A 17,614-nucleotide genomic window follows, 5' to 3' on the forward strand; every position below is an offset into this window, starting at 1 on the left:
AAACGCTTCAAAGCTCGACTTGTGATTCATGGGTTTAAGCAACTACATGGACTAGAGTACACTGAGACGTATGCACCTGTTATCCGGTTTGAGACGATTCGTGCGGCCATTTACTTCGCCCTCCAGCGCGGCTGGGTGATCCTACAGTATGATGTCAAGACCGCTTTCCTGTATGGACATCTCGACGAGCTAATCTTCATGGAGCAGCCTCCTGGTTTTCAACGTGAGCCGGACGTGTTTGTGTGTCGACTGTTACGAAGTCTCTACGGACTACGGCAAGCCCCCAATGTTTGGAACCGCACCCTGCACAAAGCGTTGCAGCGGCTTGGTTTCTCGAGATTGGATTCTGATTACTGTCTGTGCGCGCAAAAAGTGGGAGATAATGGAGAGATCTCAATGCGGATGACGGTGTATGTGGATGATGTATTGCTGCTTGGACCAGCTCTGTGTCGCAGCGTTGCACAGCAGCTTTCCCGTCAGTTCGAGCTGACAGAGCTTGGACCAGTGAAGTACTTACTTGGAGTTGAGATCATGATTGACCCTGTGCAGCAGCAGGTGATGTACTGTCAGCGCCAGTACGTGAAGGACATTTTGAAGAGATTTAGCATGGCTGAGTGTAATGGCTGCATGAAGCCAGAGGCAACGTCACCCCAGCAAGTGAGAGCGCCAACTGAACAGACATATCTACCGTACCGCGAGCTAGTGGGAGCCCTACAGTATTTGGTTTCGGCGTCCAGACCTGACATTGCTCATGCCGTTCGCAACCTTGGCAAGTACCTCGGCAACTACACGTACGAGCACTACTTCATGGCGAAGCGCGTGCTCCGATACCTGGCACATACCGTTAACTACGGGCTAGTGAATGACATTGGTGATGGTTCGAAAGTGAAGCTGACGAGCTTTACGGATGCGGACTACGCTAATGATGTGGACGATCGCAAGAGCGTCAGTGGATATGTGACGAAGCTCGATGGCAATGTGGTATCGTATGCTTCCCGGACGAAAGAGATCAATGCTCAAAGTACTACCGAAGCGGAGCACGTTACGATGAATGAAGGGACAAAGGACGTACTGTGGATGTTAGGCTGTATGGCGCCAATGATGAAATTGGCGCCAGTGTAAGCTGCGGGGCTTCCTGTGAGCTCGGTTTGAGCTGTCTGGTTGGTGGAACGATATATTAGCGGATTCTTTTGGCTCCAGTAACGCGCGAAATTGGATCAATATTGAGATTGTGATTGTATATTGTGATCTCGACACAATCAATTATTGTGATTGACAATATTGTCAATATCACAATTATTTTTCCACAGCCCTGGTAGGTGTGATATAAATATATGTGAAGAAGGGTAGGTACAAAGTCTACTCTGTATACTACAATCATCGCCGCTTTTGTGCTCACACGACTCAGATAGTCTGAATTAACTCCGTTGTCGTGAAAGTCTTCTAACGCAGCTAAATCATCACTACGTAACAGCTCCACAAAACCCATCCGATTAGTGCTGCACTGCACGTCTACAGTCCGATGTGAATCTATCACAGAGGTGTCAGAATAGTGTAGCAGCTGGTTGAGGCCAAGCCTTGCCCACCGCACTGGGCCGCACAGAGCGTGAGTCCAAGCTGGCATAGAAGTACGAGTACGTAATGTAGCAAACTCTATACATAACGTTCCTTTAGTTTTAGTCAGATTGAAATCTACCGGCTAGCAAGCATTACAACCAAGGTTAACAGGAAGCGCCAGCTTTCCTCGCGTGTGTTCGAGATATCGAGACCCACTACAAATAGGCCTCTTGAAGTCGATATCGATTATCACTTTGATTATAGCTATAATGCGTTTTGAGAAATTGTGTAGGTGCACCATACAACGTAGATGAGCGTTTGATAGTGCTAATTACTCGTCGGTTGCCAGTTCAATCAAATACAGAAAGTAGTTGGATGTTGTTGTGGGCCGATTGAGTGCTTTCGTTTGGGATTTCCTCATCACCCTCTATCTACAGTGCATTCGTTTCCAGGTAGAAGTCTCTGTACATCGAGTCGTTGTTGTGATCGACGGCTAGTGGACTTACCACGTTGGCGTTGATTGAAACAAACAGCCGCACAGGATCAGGCATTCCTGGGCAAGGCAAACCAAGCTCCCGTGTACCGTGAATATCGTGGATGCACATATCGAACTTTGCATGAAACCGACACGAACACGTCCTTGCAACAACTAGACATCCATCTGCTGGTATGTTTGCCACTGCATGCGTAACACGTGAATAGATTTAAACGGACGGTTTGACGCTTTTTGGGCGTCAATATAAAAAGCTTCAGCCGTGTAGCTTTTCACACCTCCATATCGGCTCCGAGGTCGATTAAGAATTTGAACTAATTTTGTTGGTAAGTCACTAGTCGTTGGAAATGGGGTACATCGAAGTTCGTTTTTGCGCACTGACAAATTGTACAATGTTTTGAGACGCTGTTGTACTGATGCACAACTCTTGAATGGCGTTTGCATTTTACGATAACTAGCCGCGATCTATCAAGTCGATCTACTATTTCCGCTAGCGTTGCTTTTATCGATTTGTTCACTAGTTTTAGCGTTCTGTGATACTGCACTAAAATAGGTTGTTCGTAGTTGCAACAGCGGAAGGGGTGAGAAACGATTGTCAGTTCGAAAACCGTGGATGCAAAATCTACTGTGCAACTACCAAAGCTGTAAACTGAAAATTATGAAATACTACCCATCTGTTTGAAATCATCCAGTAAAAAGCTAATCACATACAAACCATTTAATTAATCATCTCGGTGACCATGTCTGTCAGCAGCTAGCCGTCCGAGCGGGAGGAACCAAAATGCACAACGTCGTGAGATCAGCTGAAACTCCTTGGGCGATGCGATGACTAAATACTGGTTCTAGCACCATGGGCGCTGCATCGTGACAAAGCCCGCTTGCTGCAGCGCGTGAACCTTCTGACACTCATTTCTTCAACAAAATTGAATTTCTATACTTTTGAAGACCCTAATTATCTGTCGTGCTGTAATAAAAGAGGCAGCCAGGACTGAGACCTTCCTACAGCTAAGGGCCGTTATTAGCGAAAACTTGCTAGTGGACGAGCTCTTTGGTGGATCGCACTTTTTATGCATGTCCAACCACGCCACCCGCTACGAACGGAGCTAAACTTAGTGGTCGGTACAGGTGGATCAGTTGAGGGCGGGATGGTTGACATCTAGGTTGAAGACATCTGTTTAGATCTAAAAGCGCGCTACAGCAAGTCCACTTTCTTTTCGACGCTTTCAACGACAGAAATTGAAAACTCGTACAGCGCAGACATGATCGCGCAAGACGTCATCTCCGTCGCTCGACGCCTTCGACAACAAAAGAACACTCGCCTTGCACTACTTCTCTTTGCACTGACGTGGCGACGACCAAGGAAGCCGAGAGTGTCACGGCAGCGGGTCGATGTGGACTATGAAGTCGAGATGTTACTAAATGAAAACATGTTTGAACGGACATTTCAGTATTGTATCGACTACTGACGTCCTTCCACATATCACGAAGTTTTGCTGCGTCATGAGGTACAATAATGGCTGGGTTGCACTTGGCAAACAAGGGGAGCGTCGAGTTGAGTTTGCCGAATTCAGCTTGATCGCTAAGATAGGCGTCATGAAAGCCCGTCCAAAACGAGGAGCTGGCATGGGTTTGGTTAGAATCTAGCTCTGCACGAGTTGGTTTGCCGTCAATTTCGTGCACTCGGCCCGCAAAAGTCTCAGAAAACATGACGTTCAGAAGGCGTATCATACAGTGTCGAGTACGTCTTTTGATTCCAGCGGCAACTGGTATCTTGGACGGACCGTCTTCAACTCCAAGTCTCTGCATTTCAGTGAATACACGCTTTTGCTGCATGAGTAGCGCTACGTACCCAACCTTGTGGTCATTGCAGTCAGATCCCTTCTTAACAATGCGAAGCTGCCGCAAGTAGCACTCAGTCCGCAACTGCTTGGCTCCAAACGTCGTCAATTTTGCTTCAGCATCCTCTGGGGTAACAGTTGCGTCGAAGAGGATATCGGCGATGCTAGGCATAACCTGTTGAGTTGCAGCGCTGGATGACATATTGGACAGTGTACGCCGGAGAGCTGAGGCGATTGTGATCTTGAGTAGAAAAGATGGAGTGAACACGACAGTGCCGTGCAAAGATACTATTCTATCCCGTTGCTATCTCTACCTCTGACGTGGTTCACCCCAGCATGGTGTGTATTCCCTCCGTCCACCCTCCGTCCACGGCCACCACCCCTAATTTTCGACGGTGGACGTGGATCTGATTCCGTTTTGGTGGCCCCATCCGGTGTCCACCAACATGTGCATCCCTGGGATTCTATTGGGCCACTAGAGCCAAATCCACCATTTTTCGCTTGCTAATAACGGCCCTAAGCCTTTAGTTCTGATCGTCTGTATCATGGCAAACGTTTGTGGCCATACAACTTGTTCTGTCCATGTCACCAGTATTACGTAATCTTAAACCAGCTGTTTATGTTGCAAAATTTAGCTCTGCGTTTCTCAAACTGTGGTGCGCGCGGCGCGCGCAAAAGGTCTCTTAGCGTACTACATGGAGCTGCGTGTGTGTTCTGTGCACGCACAAGCGACATATAGTTTCAAATTGGATTAATGCTATATGTGGTAGCAAAAACGAAGATGGATCGAGTAATTTAGATAGCGATTAATCCTAGGAGTGGCCAACTTTTTGCTGACTTAGCCATTCGCGGAAATGATGGCGCTCTTGAGCTGGAGCATAAGGTGGTTCTCGTATCATTGCAATTAGTCGCTGCATTTCAGCTGCAGCGTCAGGATCAGGATCAAACTTTGCAATATAATCAGCTGTAGGGGGCTCAGTCAATGTCAGATTGGCGAGCGTCGTCGTTCTCGATACCGCGACGTAAATCGTTTGCGGTGGTACACCTCCAATTCGAGTTAGACGACAGACGACAACACCAATATGCATGTCTCTCCCTGCAATTTCTCAGTCGCGCAGGCAAAAGCGGGTACTAGAGGGAACTGCTTCACTGTTATAGAAGCTCTTCCCCGTCGTTGTCTACGAGAAGAGCGACATCAAATATATTCCACTGCAACTTAACCACGCTTGATGGCCATGTGTAAATCTGAATAAAATCGTAGATATCCCCAGTGCCAGTGGCCTGCGGTGAAGGAATCACTGCCTCTACTGCAGCTTGTGGCATCGTCTCTGGTCATGTACGTTTCGTACCATGTAGCAGCGCTTTTCTTGACGCACTGGCCTAGTTCACGAGCCAGATCTGAATCATCACCCTCCAGGTTGTAGCCCTTGAAAGTGAAGTACGACTCGAATTGAAAGACAAAGCTTTTCAGCTTTTGGCCATCAATATCTCCATCAAAAGTCGGTGGCTTGGTGTCCATCTTCCGCCATTTGCGGGTCGTCGGCGCGGTCATGTCGACATCCGTCTCGCCATTAGGCGTTGGCTGATGAATCGGAGTTGCCGCCGCCGTAGGCCGCTCCATCTGGGCGACTGCATTGGCAGTTTGCTGAACCAGCTCCTGAAGCTGGTTCACCACGCCTATCTGCGTCTGCAGATCGGCGACAGCAGCAGCAGTCTGTGCTGCAAAGTCTTGAAATTGCGAAGCGGTTGCCGCACTTTGCTGGGTTGCCTACTGTGTCGCTGCAACCGTCTGTACGAGCGAGTTGATTCCGTCGAAAATGTGGTCAAGACGCTGGTTGACTTGGCCCAGGTGCTCGCCCATGTCGTTCAACGTCTCCTCAACACGCTGCACACGTTCGTCGATGGGGTTCCGAGTGCCGTCTTCAATCGCGAAGCGTCGCTCAGCACGGCTTCTGGTTTCCATCTTGGTCGTTGGTCAGCAATTTCTACTATGTCGCAATAAGTCGTCACTTATTGTGTATGGTAGCACTAAGCAGAGGAATTCGTAGTACTTCAGCACTCAGGCAAGATGCCGTCGAAGTTGACTGTTAGTACTTGAGGGTAAATTGAGATCTGATTGAGTTTGTTGTGTTCGCTAGCTAGTTTCCACTGCCTACTTACACTACTCTTCATGCAATATACAGAACAGGACTTGAGCAGCAACTTCAAGCCGAGCTCGGGTTCATCTTCAAGTTCCAAAGCTTATAGCGGAGCCCAGATGCCGCTTTCACCGTTTGAAACCTTTATCTTCAAGACCCAAACTCCGCTGTTGATGTTGTCCGCGATTTGCGTCTTGAAGAACTCGTGACAGAGATCGACTCTTGTTATGCCTTTTTCGACGAATTAGTGAGTGGATCTGGTCTGTCTACAATGTCTTTGGGGGAGGTAAACTCTACCCATTGGTGCAATATTAGCGGTGCGTTAGAGTACCAGCAAAAGCTGCTGAAATACGTGCTTCCGTGCGATCTGGAGAAGGCCGCTCGTGTCACCTGGAAGGCTTTTGAGTTTCAGCATCATCAAAGGGACCGTCAAGTTTTCAGTGGATTTGGTCATCCCAAAGACACGGTAGCAATCCGTTTCCGCTCGGTACGCCTGTATCCGTAGTACAGAGACTTGCTTTTAGACGGTTCTTTGATTTGGAAGATGTACACTGAAGGAGAGGACGTATTCGGCGGGATGCATTCGGCGCTTACTGGATGGAGTAGCCTTCGACCACTGCCTGATGGAATAAGGACTCACTGTGAAGTTTGTATTCGCCAATTCCCAATTCTCATCAATGCATCATCGTCGATAGGTAAGGAGTTTCATCACTTTCTCCACGTTACTATCGACACGGACAAATATTCGATGTTGAGTAGTATTCACGACCGACCTCATACCCAGTCAGTGCATGTGATTTAGACAAGCTTGATGCGCTTGTCATGAAGAATGATTTCCATGCCATATTGTTTGGAACCGACTCGCTTCTACGATCCACCTTTGCTCTACGTCCTCCAAGCACACAAGAAGTTCCAATGCATAGAAAGCACCTTATTGAAATACAGGAGGAAAAGGATGAGAGCATTTTTACGAGTGAAGACCATTATAATTTTAAAGCTTCAAGAGCGGGGTAATGCGTGATAAGCTTAAGAAGAGATGACAAATAACCGTAAAACCGAGTTGAAATGGCAGCACAACAAATATGTGGAATATACCCGAAATACTAGAATGGAAGAACATACTACTCATATCTTGTTCAAAATTCAAATACGATGTCAATGACTTCATCACGAAGTCATGGGCCTCTTCCTTGAATTATTCATGCATCCTACGGCGTTATTAAACACGAAGATAGACACCAAGGTCCGTGACATAGAACAAGATCCGAGACAAGTGGAAAATGCTATAACAAGAAGAGGAAAATAATAAAACTTGTATTCCTGAAGCTCCCCATCGTTAAGTTTCTAAACTCATTTTTTCCAGTCGGACTGGGGTTTCCAACTACCCGCACACGCCCAACAGCAACAGCATGTTAGCTTGCAAGACTATAAGTCGTTCTCAGGGTGGAGACAGCACTAATGGCCGTGCATTCATGAGCTCTTATGTTGAAGTTGGTCTGGCGTGCGTGCGATTGATGCTTCTGGGGGTCCGTTCAGCGACGTTTCATCGTACACAATGCTTACATTATTTTCAGCATACAAAGTCCTATACTAACCATGTTGAAGTTGAAAACCCGTAGAAGGCTCCTCTTCATTCAGCGAATCACTCTCCAATCTTCCTCCAAGCGATCAGGCAGAAACTCAAGACTACTCAAGACTACTCAAGACTACCTCACAATGGTTGCGCGAGCTGCTGCGAAGAAAGGCTCCGTGTGGCTGAGCGATCCCTCCGTATGTCTCTCTCCTCGTCTATCTACTTCAACGTGTAGCTAACCTCATTCTTCTGCCACAGACGTACCCACTGCTCTGTGCTCTAGGAGCGGCAACGCTCTTGTGCGCCGCGACTGGTGTGCGCCACCTGACCACGAGCCCTGACGTCAAGTGGGACCGCGAAGTCCGCAAGCACCCGGATATGGCGCTTAAGGACCGCTCCGAGTGGCGCTCGCACCGCAAGTACATCTCGAGTCTGCACTCGAACGCTGTCAACGCTTATCACGACAAGTAGACGTCTGCTCTTCATCCGCAGTCGCCATCATCCTCTCCGTTCAACCGTGTATCAAACACTAAACAAACAATAATACCACGCCGTGTTGACTCTCTCATTTTGTTTTAAACACTTCTTCATAGTTTTCAGGATCTTTAAAAAGTTCTCGAAGCAGATCATGAGTCAGTGCGTGGCCTGGACTCGTCGCGAAGAAATAGCCATGCAGAGGGAGACCAGCGAGACCGATATCACCGATACAGTCCAGCATCTTGTGCCGTGTCCACTCGTCGGAGAAACGCAGTCCGTCTTTGTTTAAAACACCTGATTGGCCGTCTTTGGCGAATACAACGGCGTTGTCGAGGGATCCGCCACGTGCCAAGCCATTCGCTTGCATCCACTCGATCTCCTCCTCGAACGTGAAGGTTCTGGCCGATGCAATCTCGCGGTGGAATGCGTCAAGCGTAAAGTCCGGATCAGAGCCCAACGAGAAGCGACAGAACGTCGTGCCCAGCTGCTTGTGAGCGAAATTCACCTGCACCGACATATGCAGCGTCGGAGCTTGTAAGGACGACGGAGAGTTACTGAGATCTTCGACCATAGGAAGCAGCCACGCCGCCTTATCCTGTTTAAGAACTTGCACTGGTCGCTTTATGCGCAGATATTTGAGTACTGCACCGTGCTGCACCTCAACTCCCACACGTCGGATTCCCTCAACGTACTCGATACTACTGCCGTCTAGAACTGGCAGCTCGACGCTGGAGTGTTGCCTGCTCTCTTCAAAGCCAATAAAAGTGTTGGAGATTCGAGACGCCACTAACGCGGCCATTAAGTGCTCGGCAGTCGACACAAACGTGCCGTTGGCAGTGAGCTGTGTGCACAATTGGCTCTTGCGAGCATCCACGTTCGCGATGAGAGCAGGGATGGAATGTTGAGATTCAGTGCGGAAGACGATGCCTGAGTCTGCAGGTGCCGGGAGAACGCGGATCGTCACCTTCTCGCCCGAGTGGAGCCCCACGCCCGTGAAGCGCAGAGGCTGCTTGAGCGTGCGCTGCCAGCGGCTCATGGATTTTTTTTACCAATAATTGATACCATATCAATAATTATTGCATTATTGCTTTGGTACAGTAATGCACTCCGTTTTCACGGTGATTTGACAATATAGAATTTGAAAACACATCAGGTTTCAACTTTGAAACCCGACGATATTTGTCAAAATAAGCATTACATTCGGCAGTTTATCATAGGTCCAAGGGAGTGAAAACTGGGGTGCAGTACTGTACACACCAAGATTTTGCGGTAGTTTTGTTCCAATAAAAAAGCTGCACACAGGTGGCGTACTGAGTGTAGCGCTTGAAACGGGGAGGTCAGTTTTGAGTTTGAGAGAGAGAGAGAGAGAGAGAGACTGGAACGGCGAGTGTCTATCTGGCGAAGAGAACTTTTGGGCTAGCGATATAGAAACCAACCCAGCAAGGTCGGACCAAGTAATCTTAGGCACGGATCGCTGCACGGAAGTCCGAGATTGCAACATTGTGGTGGACTCCTGGTAATATGTTATTTAGCGAGCTGATTCTATTTTAAAACAACCGCTCCCCGTGTGAACGCTGAGTATAAAAGCATTTCCTCGCCACGCTTTTAACATTATCATAGTAACGCTGCTTCTGTTTCGAGGTGTGAGACTGGATTGCGTTAGTGGCCTTTAGGCGTGGAGCTAGCTAATCGTGTCTGGAGCTGATCCAGCGCAGCAGATGACGCACAAAGGCAACGGCCACGCCGCATGGATCGCGTGCCGAACAGAAGCATGGAAAACGGACGCTGACTACTTCGGTTTCAGCTGACAAAAGCTAAAACGAAGTGGAGCTGAGCAGACCAGCAATCTTACCATAGTGTCAATGACGCTGTCATAGCTGGCGGTGACATACAATTGGTATTCTTGACAGCCGTATGACACACTTACAGCTTGAGCATGAGCTTCACTTCAACGTGCCGCCTGTCCCCTTACAATTTTAATTAAGAATCATGAATCACAATCAGGTTGCGACAAGATCGGCCCTATACAGACAACTGACGCTTCGTGTCAGCCTTAGCGACCTCCATGCCTGACTGAATATCATTTAAGCTTGACAGTCCGGCACTTCTGAGGAGCTCACATAACCTACAAGTGCATTGTTTAGACTCAAAAGATGAACTGAACTTCTCGACCGTTTTCGCTATATCATCCTGCGATACATTTTCCTTCCGTCCTTTCTGCTTGGCCCAATCGATGTAATCAACACCAATTTATCTATACTGAAACCCAGTCATCCAAGTTGAACTGACTGATCAACAAGGTATCCATTCGACTTTCTTCCGCATAATTCGGTCTCACTCAGTCGAGAACGTCCGGCATGGCGGAAGCGTCGCCGCCGAGGAAACCGGCGGCTCTACTGGAGCCAGAGCGCGCGCTGTCCAGCCATGCTGCGAGTGTTCGAGTCGCGCTCACTCCCACTCGCTCTCACAAGAAGCGTCGCGGCCGGAAGCCCATTATGAGCAGCAGACGCTTCGAGAACGAGTACATGGCGGCGTCGCCAGCGGAACTCAACGCAATGCACAAGATCCGCAAGCTGCACAAACGACAGGAACAAGAACAGGTCCGTACAGCCAGACAGAGGTTTGTACCGGACAGTGAGGACGAAGAGCCCTCTACTGCTTCTTCTTCCTTGAGATTCGTGACGGTACCGCCGAAGCTCGTAACGAGCAAGTCAGAGGGACGAGCCAATGAATTACCGAGTCGAAGGAGACAATTGCAGCACCAGCAGATCCTCCATCCTATAACTCAAACGACAGAGAAGCCTAACTCGAGAGAAAAGCTGGTAAGAAAGCGCGTTGGTGCAGCTACAGACATTAATCGGAGCTTCCGATCGCTTTCTTCGACGTCGTCACATGCGAGTGAAGCTGCTGCAGCGGCGTTTGAACAGGGTCTGTTGTCTTCTCAGACGTTTTCGACCTCTGCGGTATTAAGTGACGACGCACTGGAAAAGGTAGCTCGTCGAGCGAAGCAGCAGCTTGAGACGGTATCTAAACGTCATGAGATGATTGGAAAGTGGAAGCGAATGGCACGATCCAAGCCTGGCTGTCAGGTGTTTGAGTCCCTCAGTAAGGCCAAAGATCAGTTCAGCGTCGTGGTCAAGATGAACTTACCGTGCAGTCTACGAGAGATCATGAGTGTCTTCTCCACGGACAATGAAGCCGAGTTCCACCGCAGTATGGAGGCGGTTTTTGGAGATCAGTATGTCTACGGAGTCAATGTACGCACTGTGGACTGCTCTACATACACTGGAGGTGCCAATACCTTGCCTTTTAGAGGACATCGTCGAGCTTCTGAACCTTCAGCACGACGAGTCAGTGAAGGAGCACGTAATTCAAGGACTCCACCGTTAAGATCAGCCAGATTGAAGCTGAATGCTGTGTCTCTGATGCAGAAGCATCGACTAGTATGGAAGCAGCGCAACATGACGTTCTTGGACTATCTGGAGGAGGATATTGAGAGTAAATCGGTCACTCGAGTGATGCAGACGATGGATATGCACGACGAAGAGCTCGAGTTCAGCTCCGTCACCATGTCGTCACCAACCACTGCGTCAAGCAGTCAGGAAAACTATTATCAACATAACCAGCACGCAGACGATTTACACCAAGAACTGAAAGGTATTCTAGCGGGGTATGTCATCCAGGAAGACTCAGAGGACAAGTGCACGAGGCTTTTCTTCTACGCGACGCACCGCCATCGCTCCACGGGTCACACACAGACAAGGATGCCTCGCTCTGCCGTCCAACTCTTACGTGCTATGGTCAACAAGGTCTGTCTGCTGGAGAGCGTTGTGCTGCGTCGACGCTTGGGGTATTACCCGTTATCTCGACTGCCTACTACACACGACGAGGCCACGATGGCGTCGTACTGCGCTACATGCTACACTCCGTTCAGCATGCTACGCAAGAAATATTTTTGTAGATTATGTGGCCACTACACGTGTCGAAAATGCTCGAGCTTGCAGGATGTGGAGAAGACGGTGGGGACTGTGGAGAAACACCGCGTCTGTGTGTCTTGTGTGCGTCGTGTGAGCTACTGCGTGTTCAGTGTGTGTGCCTTCCCGCCCAATGTAGCGCTCAATGCCAGTGGCAGCAATTGGACGTGGGCGAGATCCCAGCAACTAACGGAGATCGAGGCGGAGGAAGAAGAAGACGATTTCGACCCGCCTATTATGGACGATCTCGCCTCGGAGGACATTGAAGATGTTGAAGTACTCAAAACCCCTCAACCCGGAGCTCTTACGGGCTTTGTGACCGATTTATTGCACGGGAAAGACAAGAAACAGGAGCTTAAACAGCAAGAACTCGCTGCCCAAAGGAAGCAGCGACTGCAACTCACTATTGACGACCTCGGCTCGTGGACCCCAGGACCAATTTTTGACAACCAGAGCACGCCGAAGGAGTCGATCTCTCTTCTTGACAGCTTCTGTACGTCGCATTCATCTGCCAGTTCACGATCGCGAGACTTACCGTCGTGGCTTTCTCCTACGCCAATGGGAGCGTAAGATAACGAACTTATCAAGTCAAGATATTTTTTACTTCCTCGATCGAAGAGGAGAACAAGAATGTACATGTAGCACAGCTAGCAGCGTATACTGTTGAGTGTATACGTTAACCTGTACTTTCGAATTAAACACTTTCAAGTTGAAGATGCCCAACCTCATGAATACTACAACGTGTATGATTCATTTTGCATGTACACACTAGCTGGCCACTAGCGCTAGTCTTCGTGAGGTATTACAGGGAGGATGGCGTCGATCTCTTCCTGAGCAACCCCAGCATTTTGAAGTCGTTTCCGCGCCATTGCCGTCTCCTCCGCGACTTTGACTCTCTTGAGGTCATTGAGAACGGAAGCGTGCAGCTCTGCCTTCTTTTCCATTGCCTCTTTCTTCCTTCGCTCCAATTCCTTCAGTTGGGCTGCTTGGTTTGCCTGGTGTTCGATTAGGTTTTTGACATCCTTATCCAAGCGAGTAAAAGTCACGTCGACGGAGTTCATCCACGCAGCTATTGCGTCCAGTCGTTTGGGGCCAAAAAGCTTCTCAAGGGAGACGGAAGGACTGACAGTCTCGCTTTTCTTCTGGTTAATTGCCTTGATCTTCTCCCGGTTGCTCTGTGTGTCTTCTAGCACGCGATCGCGCGTCACCCACTCGTCTGGTCGGTCAGAGTCCACCAGGTACTGTACCAACACCTGGGCTGGATTTGCTGTTTCTGTCTCGGCGTCACGCAACTCCTTCACCTTCGCATCCAGCAGTGACAAGCCATGCGAGACCAGCACAGCGTCACCGATCATGATGGTCATCTTGAGATAATCTTTATAGGTCTCAACCTACAAAATCGTTTCCTACAGTTTAGCTATAGGTCGCGTGGCCATTGTCGTCAGCCAATCACAATCTCCGAGGATAGACGATGAGTCCACATAGCAATCCTCAAGCATGCACGATACATGAGCTACAACAGGGGTGTGCGCTGCGTCTTGATGTCTACAACCTTCGTTTTCTGTTTATTAGTGCACTATTACAAAGTTGGCAGGAGGATGGCGAGGTTTGAGACGTTCTGGCATAAACAAGCGACGGATGTTGTAATCTTTCTCGTCGTCCTGCCCTCTATCATTTTCATCACTGACGATCGTAAAAAATTCTATATCCCACGACGCCGCTATCTAGCAGCGGCGGGTAGAATTGCATCGATCTCTTCCTGCGAGATACCTGCGTCTTTGAGTCTCTTGCGTGCCATGGCGGTCTCCTCAGCCACCTTAACTCTCTTGAGATCCCTAGCAACTTCCACCTCCAGCTCGGCCTTGTGCACGTCAGCTTCCGCTTTCCTCTTCCTCAGCTCAACAGCCCCAACCTCCTGACTAATCTTCTCGCGAACGAGATCCTTCACCTGCTTGTCGAGCTGTGTGAGTGAATCGTCCAGCGCCTTCATCCAGCCAATCATAGACACGAGTCGCTCCGATCCAGGCAGCGTGGTTGGTCTGTTATTAGTCGCTGTGTCCTTTTGCATCGGGTGCGCGGCATTTTGCACCAGCAGCGCGTCCTTGGCCTTCTTCTGGCGCTCGCGGTTATGCGGCGTGTCCTCCAGCACGTTCTCCTGGGTTATCCACTCATCCCAACCATCGGACCAGCCCGTAAAGTGCACAAAGTACTTGCTAACGTCGCCTGTTGTCTCAATCTTAAGCACTTCGGCGTCAAAGATGAGCAGGTCGTAGTATACGAGCACCGTGTCGCCCACCTTGATCCCCATCTCGTTCGCTAAAGTTCAAATGCATGAAGGCTCTGGCTAGAAAAATGATTAGCGGAAAATAAATTTGAATATCAGCCAATCAAAATCGTTAATTAAGCGACCAGTCAAAAATCCCCTACCTAGACCAATAGACCCGACCGACTCGACCAGCGCCCAACAAGCGCTTCACGATGGCCACCAAGGGCGAGCACGAGAAGCCGGAGACGGTGGACGACGAGCACCAGCCGGTCTGCAGTCTCTGTGTGCGTTATAACACTCAAAAACTCTTATTAACTGCGCTAGTGGCTGCTGTCGACAGATTGTCAAGAAGGTTCGTCTGGATGTGGACGCCAAAGTGACGGAGGACGTTAAGAAGGTTAAAATCGACGAGAATGCCGCCCCACAACCAGAAGTCGGCGGCCACGAGGTCCGTACGAATCGTATTGTGCGATTTAGATTGAAAAATACGTCGCTAACGGGATAAATTCAATGTTTAAAGTCAGCGGAGAAGAACTCAGCGTCCTCGTCGCCCGTGCAGGATGCAGGCTCTGACACTAAGGAGAAAGAGGAGAAGGAGGTCAAACCTAACACCACTGGAAGCGCCTTCGGTGGATTCAGTGCCTTTAGTGGCCAAAACGCCTTCGCAGGTTTCACGGCGTCTGGCAGTGTTAACGGGTTTAGCACCAAGGCTTCGTCCTCGACGGAATCAGGTTTCGGAGGGTTTGCCACTAAGGCGACAAGTGGATTTGGAGGCTCCACACCGTCATCGAGTGACGCGACGAGCAGTTCGAGTGGATTTGCATCCTTCCAGAGCGACTCCACCGTGACGTTCGCGTCGTTCGCAGCAGCACAATCGAGTACGGATGACTTCGGAGCCAAGGCCTCGTCAGCTTCAGCTACCGATTTCTCTGACGCTGAAGTGGCCAAGAAGGCGGAGCCTGTTGTACCAGCACTGACAGAAGCAGAGGTACATTCCTGTTAGAAATGTTTCTAACGAAGACATGTTATTTCTAACGTTACAATGATGCTATCAGCTGGCAAACGGAGAAGAAGGAGAACAGATCTTGGTCGAGGTAAGTTTTGCTGTTTGATCGGAATTAAAATTGATGATCCAAGATAACATTAACGTTTTTTTATTTTTCGGTTAATAGAAACGTGCGAAGCTGTTCAAATTGGTGGAGAAGGACTACACAGAAGTCGGCATTGGCCCATTGCGGGTTCTGAACGCAAAGGACGCAAAGGCTGATGACGAGAAGGTGACTGCGCGTATAGTGATGCGACGTGAGTCGTACCCACACGGACCTGGTACCAAACTGCTGATGAACACCAGCTTGGGCTCCTGTCTACTATGTGAGAAGAAGACAGAGAAGACGATGCTTCTGACAGTGTTGGAGGCGAACGAGGACCCGGAAGCTGAGAAGAAATTCAACCCCGTGACGTATCTGATGCGTTTCGGAAGCCCCGAGGATCTGGACGCTGTGATGACGCGGATCCAGTCGCACATGCACTCGTCGACAGCAGTCGCGTCATCCAGTTGAGGCCGAGACTTGTCTAGCTTTGAGCTGTAGAGCTCAGCTCCAAGCCGTGTAGCGATATTAGTCCAGCCGACAAGAAGTCACAAGTGCTGGGTGCATGCCGGTCGGGTCGGCAGCGTAAGAATTCGTAGCTATGCCGCGGTATACGACGGGCTCAACACCGACGACATGGCAACGTAGCGCGCAGTTATCCGTTAGATAAACAAGTTGCAGGTTGAACCATTTCTTCGGTACTTCTCGTCAACCTGGAAGATACTTCCTTTGTTTAAAATGTGTACCAGATCGGTGGTACTACTTGATATATGCACGTTTCGTCATCTGTCAGACGTAAAAAGTAAAAATGATCTGACCAATCACATGTGTCCAAAGTGGTATTTACGCACTGACGGATTGCCGCCTAAAACGATTGGAGCGTGCTGAGGAGCTCTCTTCGTGGCAGTTTTAGAGTCGATCATTCTGCAATTGTCTCCTCAAGTCTCTTCAGTTTTTTTTTATCGTATTGAACGTGCAGAACACAAGCTCCCTCTTCTGAGAAACCATAAATCATGCGGAAGACAGCTGCATCCGGAATCATTATATGCAACCACCGAGTCCAGCCAATCCAAGCGTGTACGTATACATGATTGTATGTCTACATATCTACATGTTGTTGTATATCTGTATCTGGAGTGCGATGATGAAAACAGTGACTGATTTGGCTTGAACCAACTAGCCGTGAAGAATCGAATATATCACTATCACCCATAAAATGAGCTCTCCACCTCATTTCTATGTTTTTTTGTACATCGAGAGGAGTGATGACCACATACTTTGGTCCGTGTTCATGATCTGCCTTATGGCAATGAAATTGCTCAAAGAACTGACCTCTCTTACTCATCTTGTATACCATACATGTATGTATATATCAGCTTCTTCATACTCCACGCCGGCAATGTTCTGCAGCCTACTGGGTCGACGGTCAAGGTGTACGCGGCTCTCCTCTGAATTGCGCTGAAAAGTTCGACGAGGGGGAGTCTGCTGTGTGCATTGGAGCCGTCACTGCCTGGTGGGTGAGCATTTGTAATTGGACCCGGTACTTTTTCACAGAAGCAAGAGTAACAGCGAGCTTACTACGGATCTCGCTGCTGTGTGCATTTCGAGCTCTCGGGTCTTCTGTTTGATCCGCTTACGGGTGGTGATAGTGGGAGATTGGGGAGTCTCGGGTGCCTGGTGCGGCGAAGTCAACATAGCTGCTTATATCTCTTTTGATGTATGTTGTATGTATTGGGTGCCTATGGTGGTTGTTGATGATTTAAACATTCATGCACCACTCTGAAAGGAGTCGCCGAGAGTTTACTCGAAGCGGTCTTTGTGTCGATAAACCGAACACCTAAAGAATCGGATGAAACAACCATGGGATCTGTATATTGGACTGTGTGTCGCCGAGGAGGATACCTACTTATCATTACCACCTAAACTAACCCTTTTGGTCTTCGGACAAACGTGTGGACTTCCTACACCTGTGTTTCTGAGGCGACATGTATCAAGTTGTATTTTTCATTTTTTTTATATTTCTTTGGAAGTGTTGGAAGAAGAGTGACGATAAACTTGTTTTAGGATTCCCCTTCATGAGAGCCGCCTACATCGGCATATATGATGAGCATCCATCATCCGACTTCTCTCCAAACACTCCAATCCTATGTTTATTACCGTGGACGACAATGATTAAAACTATCCAACACAGACCTGTTCTGAAGCAACGT

At 48.9% G+C, this 17,614-nt stretch overlaps 8 protein-coding genes across 8 annotated transcripts; 3 read left to right on the plus strand and 5 right to left on the minus strand.

Annotated features, from left to right (window-relative positions):
- Positions 1–3,446: 3,446 nt before the first annotated feature.
- Positions 3,447–4,090, minus strand: PPTG_03198 (hypothetical protein; the record flags this gene model as incomplete). Its single annotated transcript, XM_008895876.1, has 2 exons — positions 3,447–3,465; positions 3,492–4,090. The coding sequence occupies 2 exons, from the start codon at positions 4,088–4,090 to the stop codon at positions 3,447–3,449; spliced, it is 618 nt and encodes a 205-aa protein (XP_008894124.1).
- Positions 4,091–5,104: 1,014 nt separating this feature from the next.
- Positions 5,105–5,851, minus strand: PPTG_03199 (hypothetical protein; the record flags this gene model as incomplete). The annotated part of the gene is made up of 2 exons (XM_008895877.1): positions 5,105–5,602; positions 5,675–5,851. The coding sequence occupies 2 exons, from the start codon at positions 5,849–5,851 to the stop codon at positions 5,105–5,107; spliced, it is 675 nt and encodes a 224-aa protein (XP_008894125.1).
- A 1,469-nt stretch (positions 5,852–7,320) lies between these two features.
- On the minus strand, positions 7,321–9,123 carry PPTG_03201 (UDP-3-O-[3-hydroxymyristoyl] N-acetylglucosamine deacetylase). The gene has a single exon (XM_008895879.1). The coding sequence runs from the start codon at positions 9,110–9,112 to the stop codon at positions 8,165–8,167; it is 948 nt and encodes a 315-aa protein (XP_008894127.1). The 5' UTR covers positions 9,113–9,123; the 3' UTR covers positions 7,321–8,164.
- Positions 7,637–8,167, plus strand: PPTG_03200 (hypothetical protein). The gene is made up of 2 exons (XM_008895878.1): positions 7,637–7,796; positions 7,858–8,167. The coding sequence occupies exons 1-2, from the start codon at positions 7,743–7,745 to the stop codon at positions 8,068–8,070; spliced, it is 267 nt and encodes an 88-aa protein (XP_008894126.1). The 5' UTR covers positions 7,637–7,742; the 3' UTR covers positions 8,071–8,167.
- A 1,230-nt stretch (positions 9,124–10,353) lies between the features above and the next one.
- On the plus strand, positions 10,354–12,849 carry PPTG_03202 (hypothetical protein). Its single transcript, XM_008895880.1, has one exon. It carries the CDS (start codon positions 10,434–10,436, stop codon positions 12,618–12,620), a length of 2,187 nt encoding a protein of 728 aa, XP_008894128.1. The 5' UTR covers positions 10,354–10,433; the 3' UTR covers positions 12,621–12,849.
- PPTG_03203 (hypothetical protein) lies at positions 12,836–13,414 on the minus strand (the record flags this gene model as incomplete). Its single annotated transcript, XM_008895881.1, has 1 exon — positions 12,836–13,414. One exon carries the CDS (start codon positions 13,412–13,414, stop codon positions 12,836–12,838), a length of 579 nt encoding a protein of 192 aa, XP_008894129.1.
- A 356-nt stretch (positions 13,415–13,770) lies between these two features.
- On the minus strand, positions 13,771–14,358 carry PPTG_03204 (hypothetical protein; the record flags this gene model as incomplete). Its single annotated transcript, XM_008895882.1, has 1 exon — positions 13,771–14,358. One exon carries the CDS (start codon positions 14,356–14,358, stop codon positions 13,771–13,773), a length of 588 nt encoding a protein of 195 aa, XP_008894130.1.
- Positions 14,359–14,440: 82 nt separating this feature from the next.
- Positions 14,441–16,126, plus strand: PPTG_03205 (hypothetical protein). The gene is made up of 5 exons (XM_008895883.1): positions 14,441–14,585; positions 14,657–14,764; positions 14,837–15,304; positions 15,372–15,410; positions 15,489–16,126. The coding sequence occupies exons 1-5, from the start codon at positions 14,529–14,531 to the stop codon at positions 15,873–15,875; spliced, it is 1,059 nt and encodes a 352-aa protein (XP_008894131.1). The 5' UTR covers positions 14,441–14,528; the 3' UTR covers positions 15,876–16,126.
- Positions 16,127–17,614: the final 1,488 nt, after the last annotated feature.

This window comes from Phytophthora parasitica, assembly GCF_000247585.1.
Source record: "Phytophthora parasitica INRA-310 unplaced genomic scaffold supercont2.4, whole genome shotgun sequence".
Taxonomy (NCBI): Eukaryota; Oomycota; class Peronosporomycetes; order Peronosporales; family Peronosporaceae; genus Phytophthora; species Phytophthora nicotianae.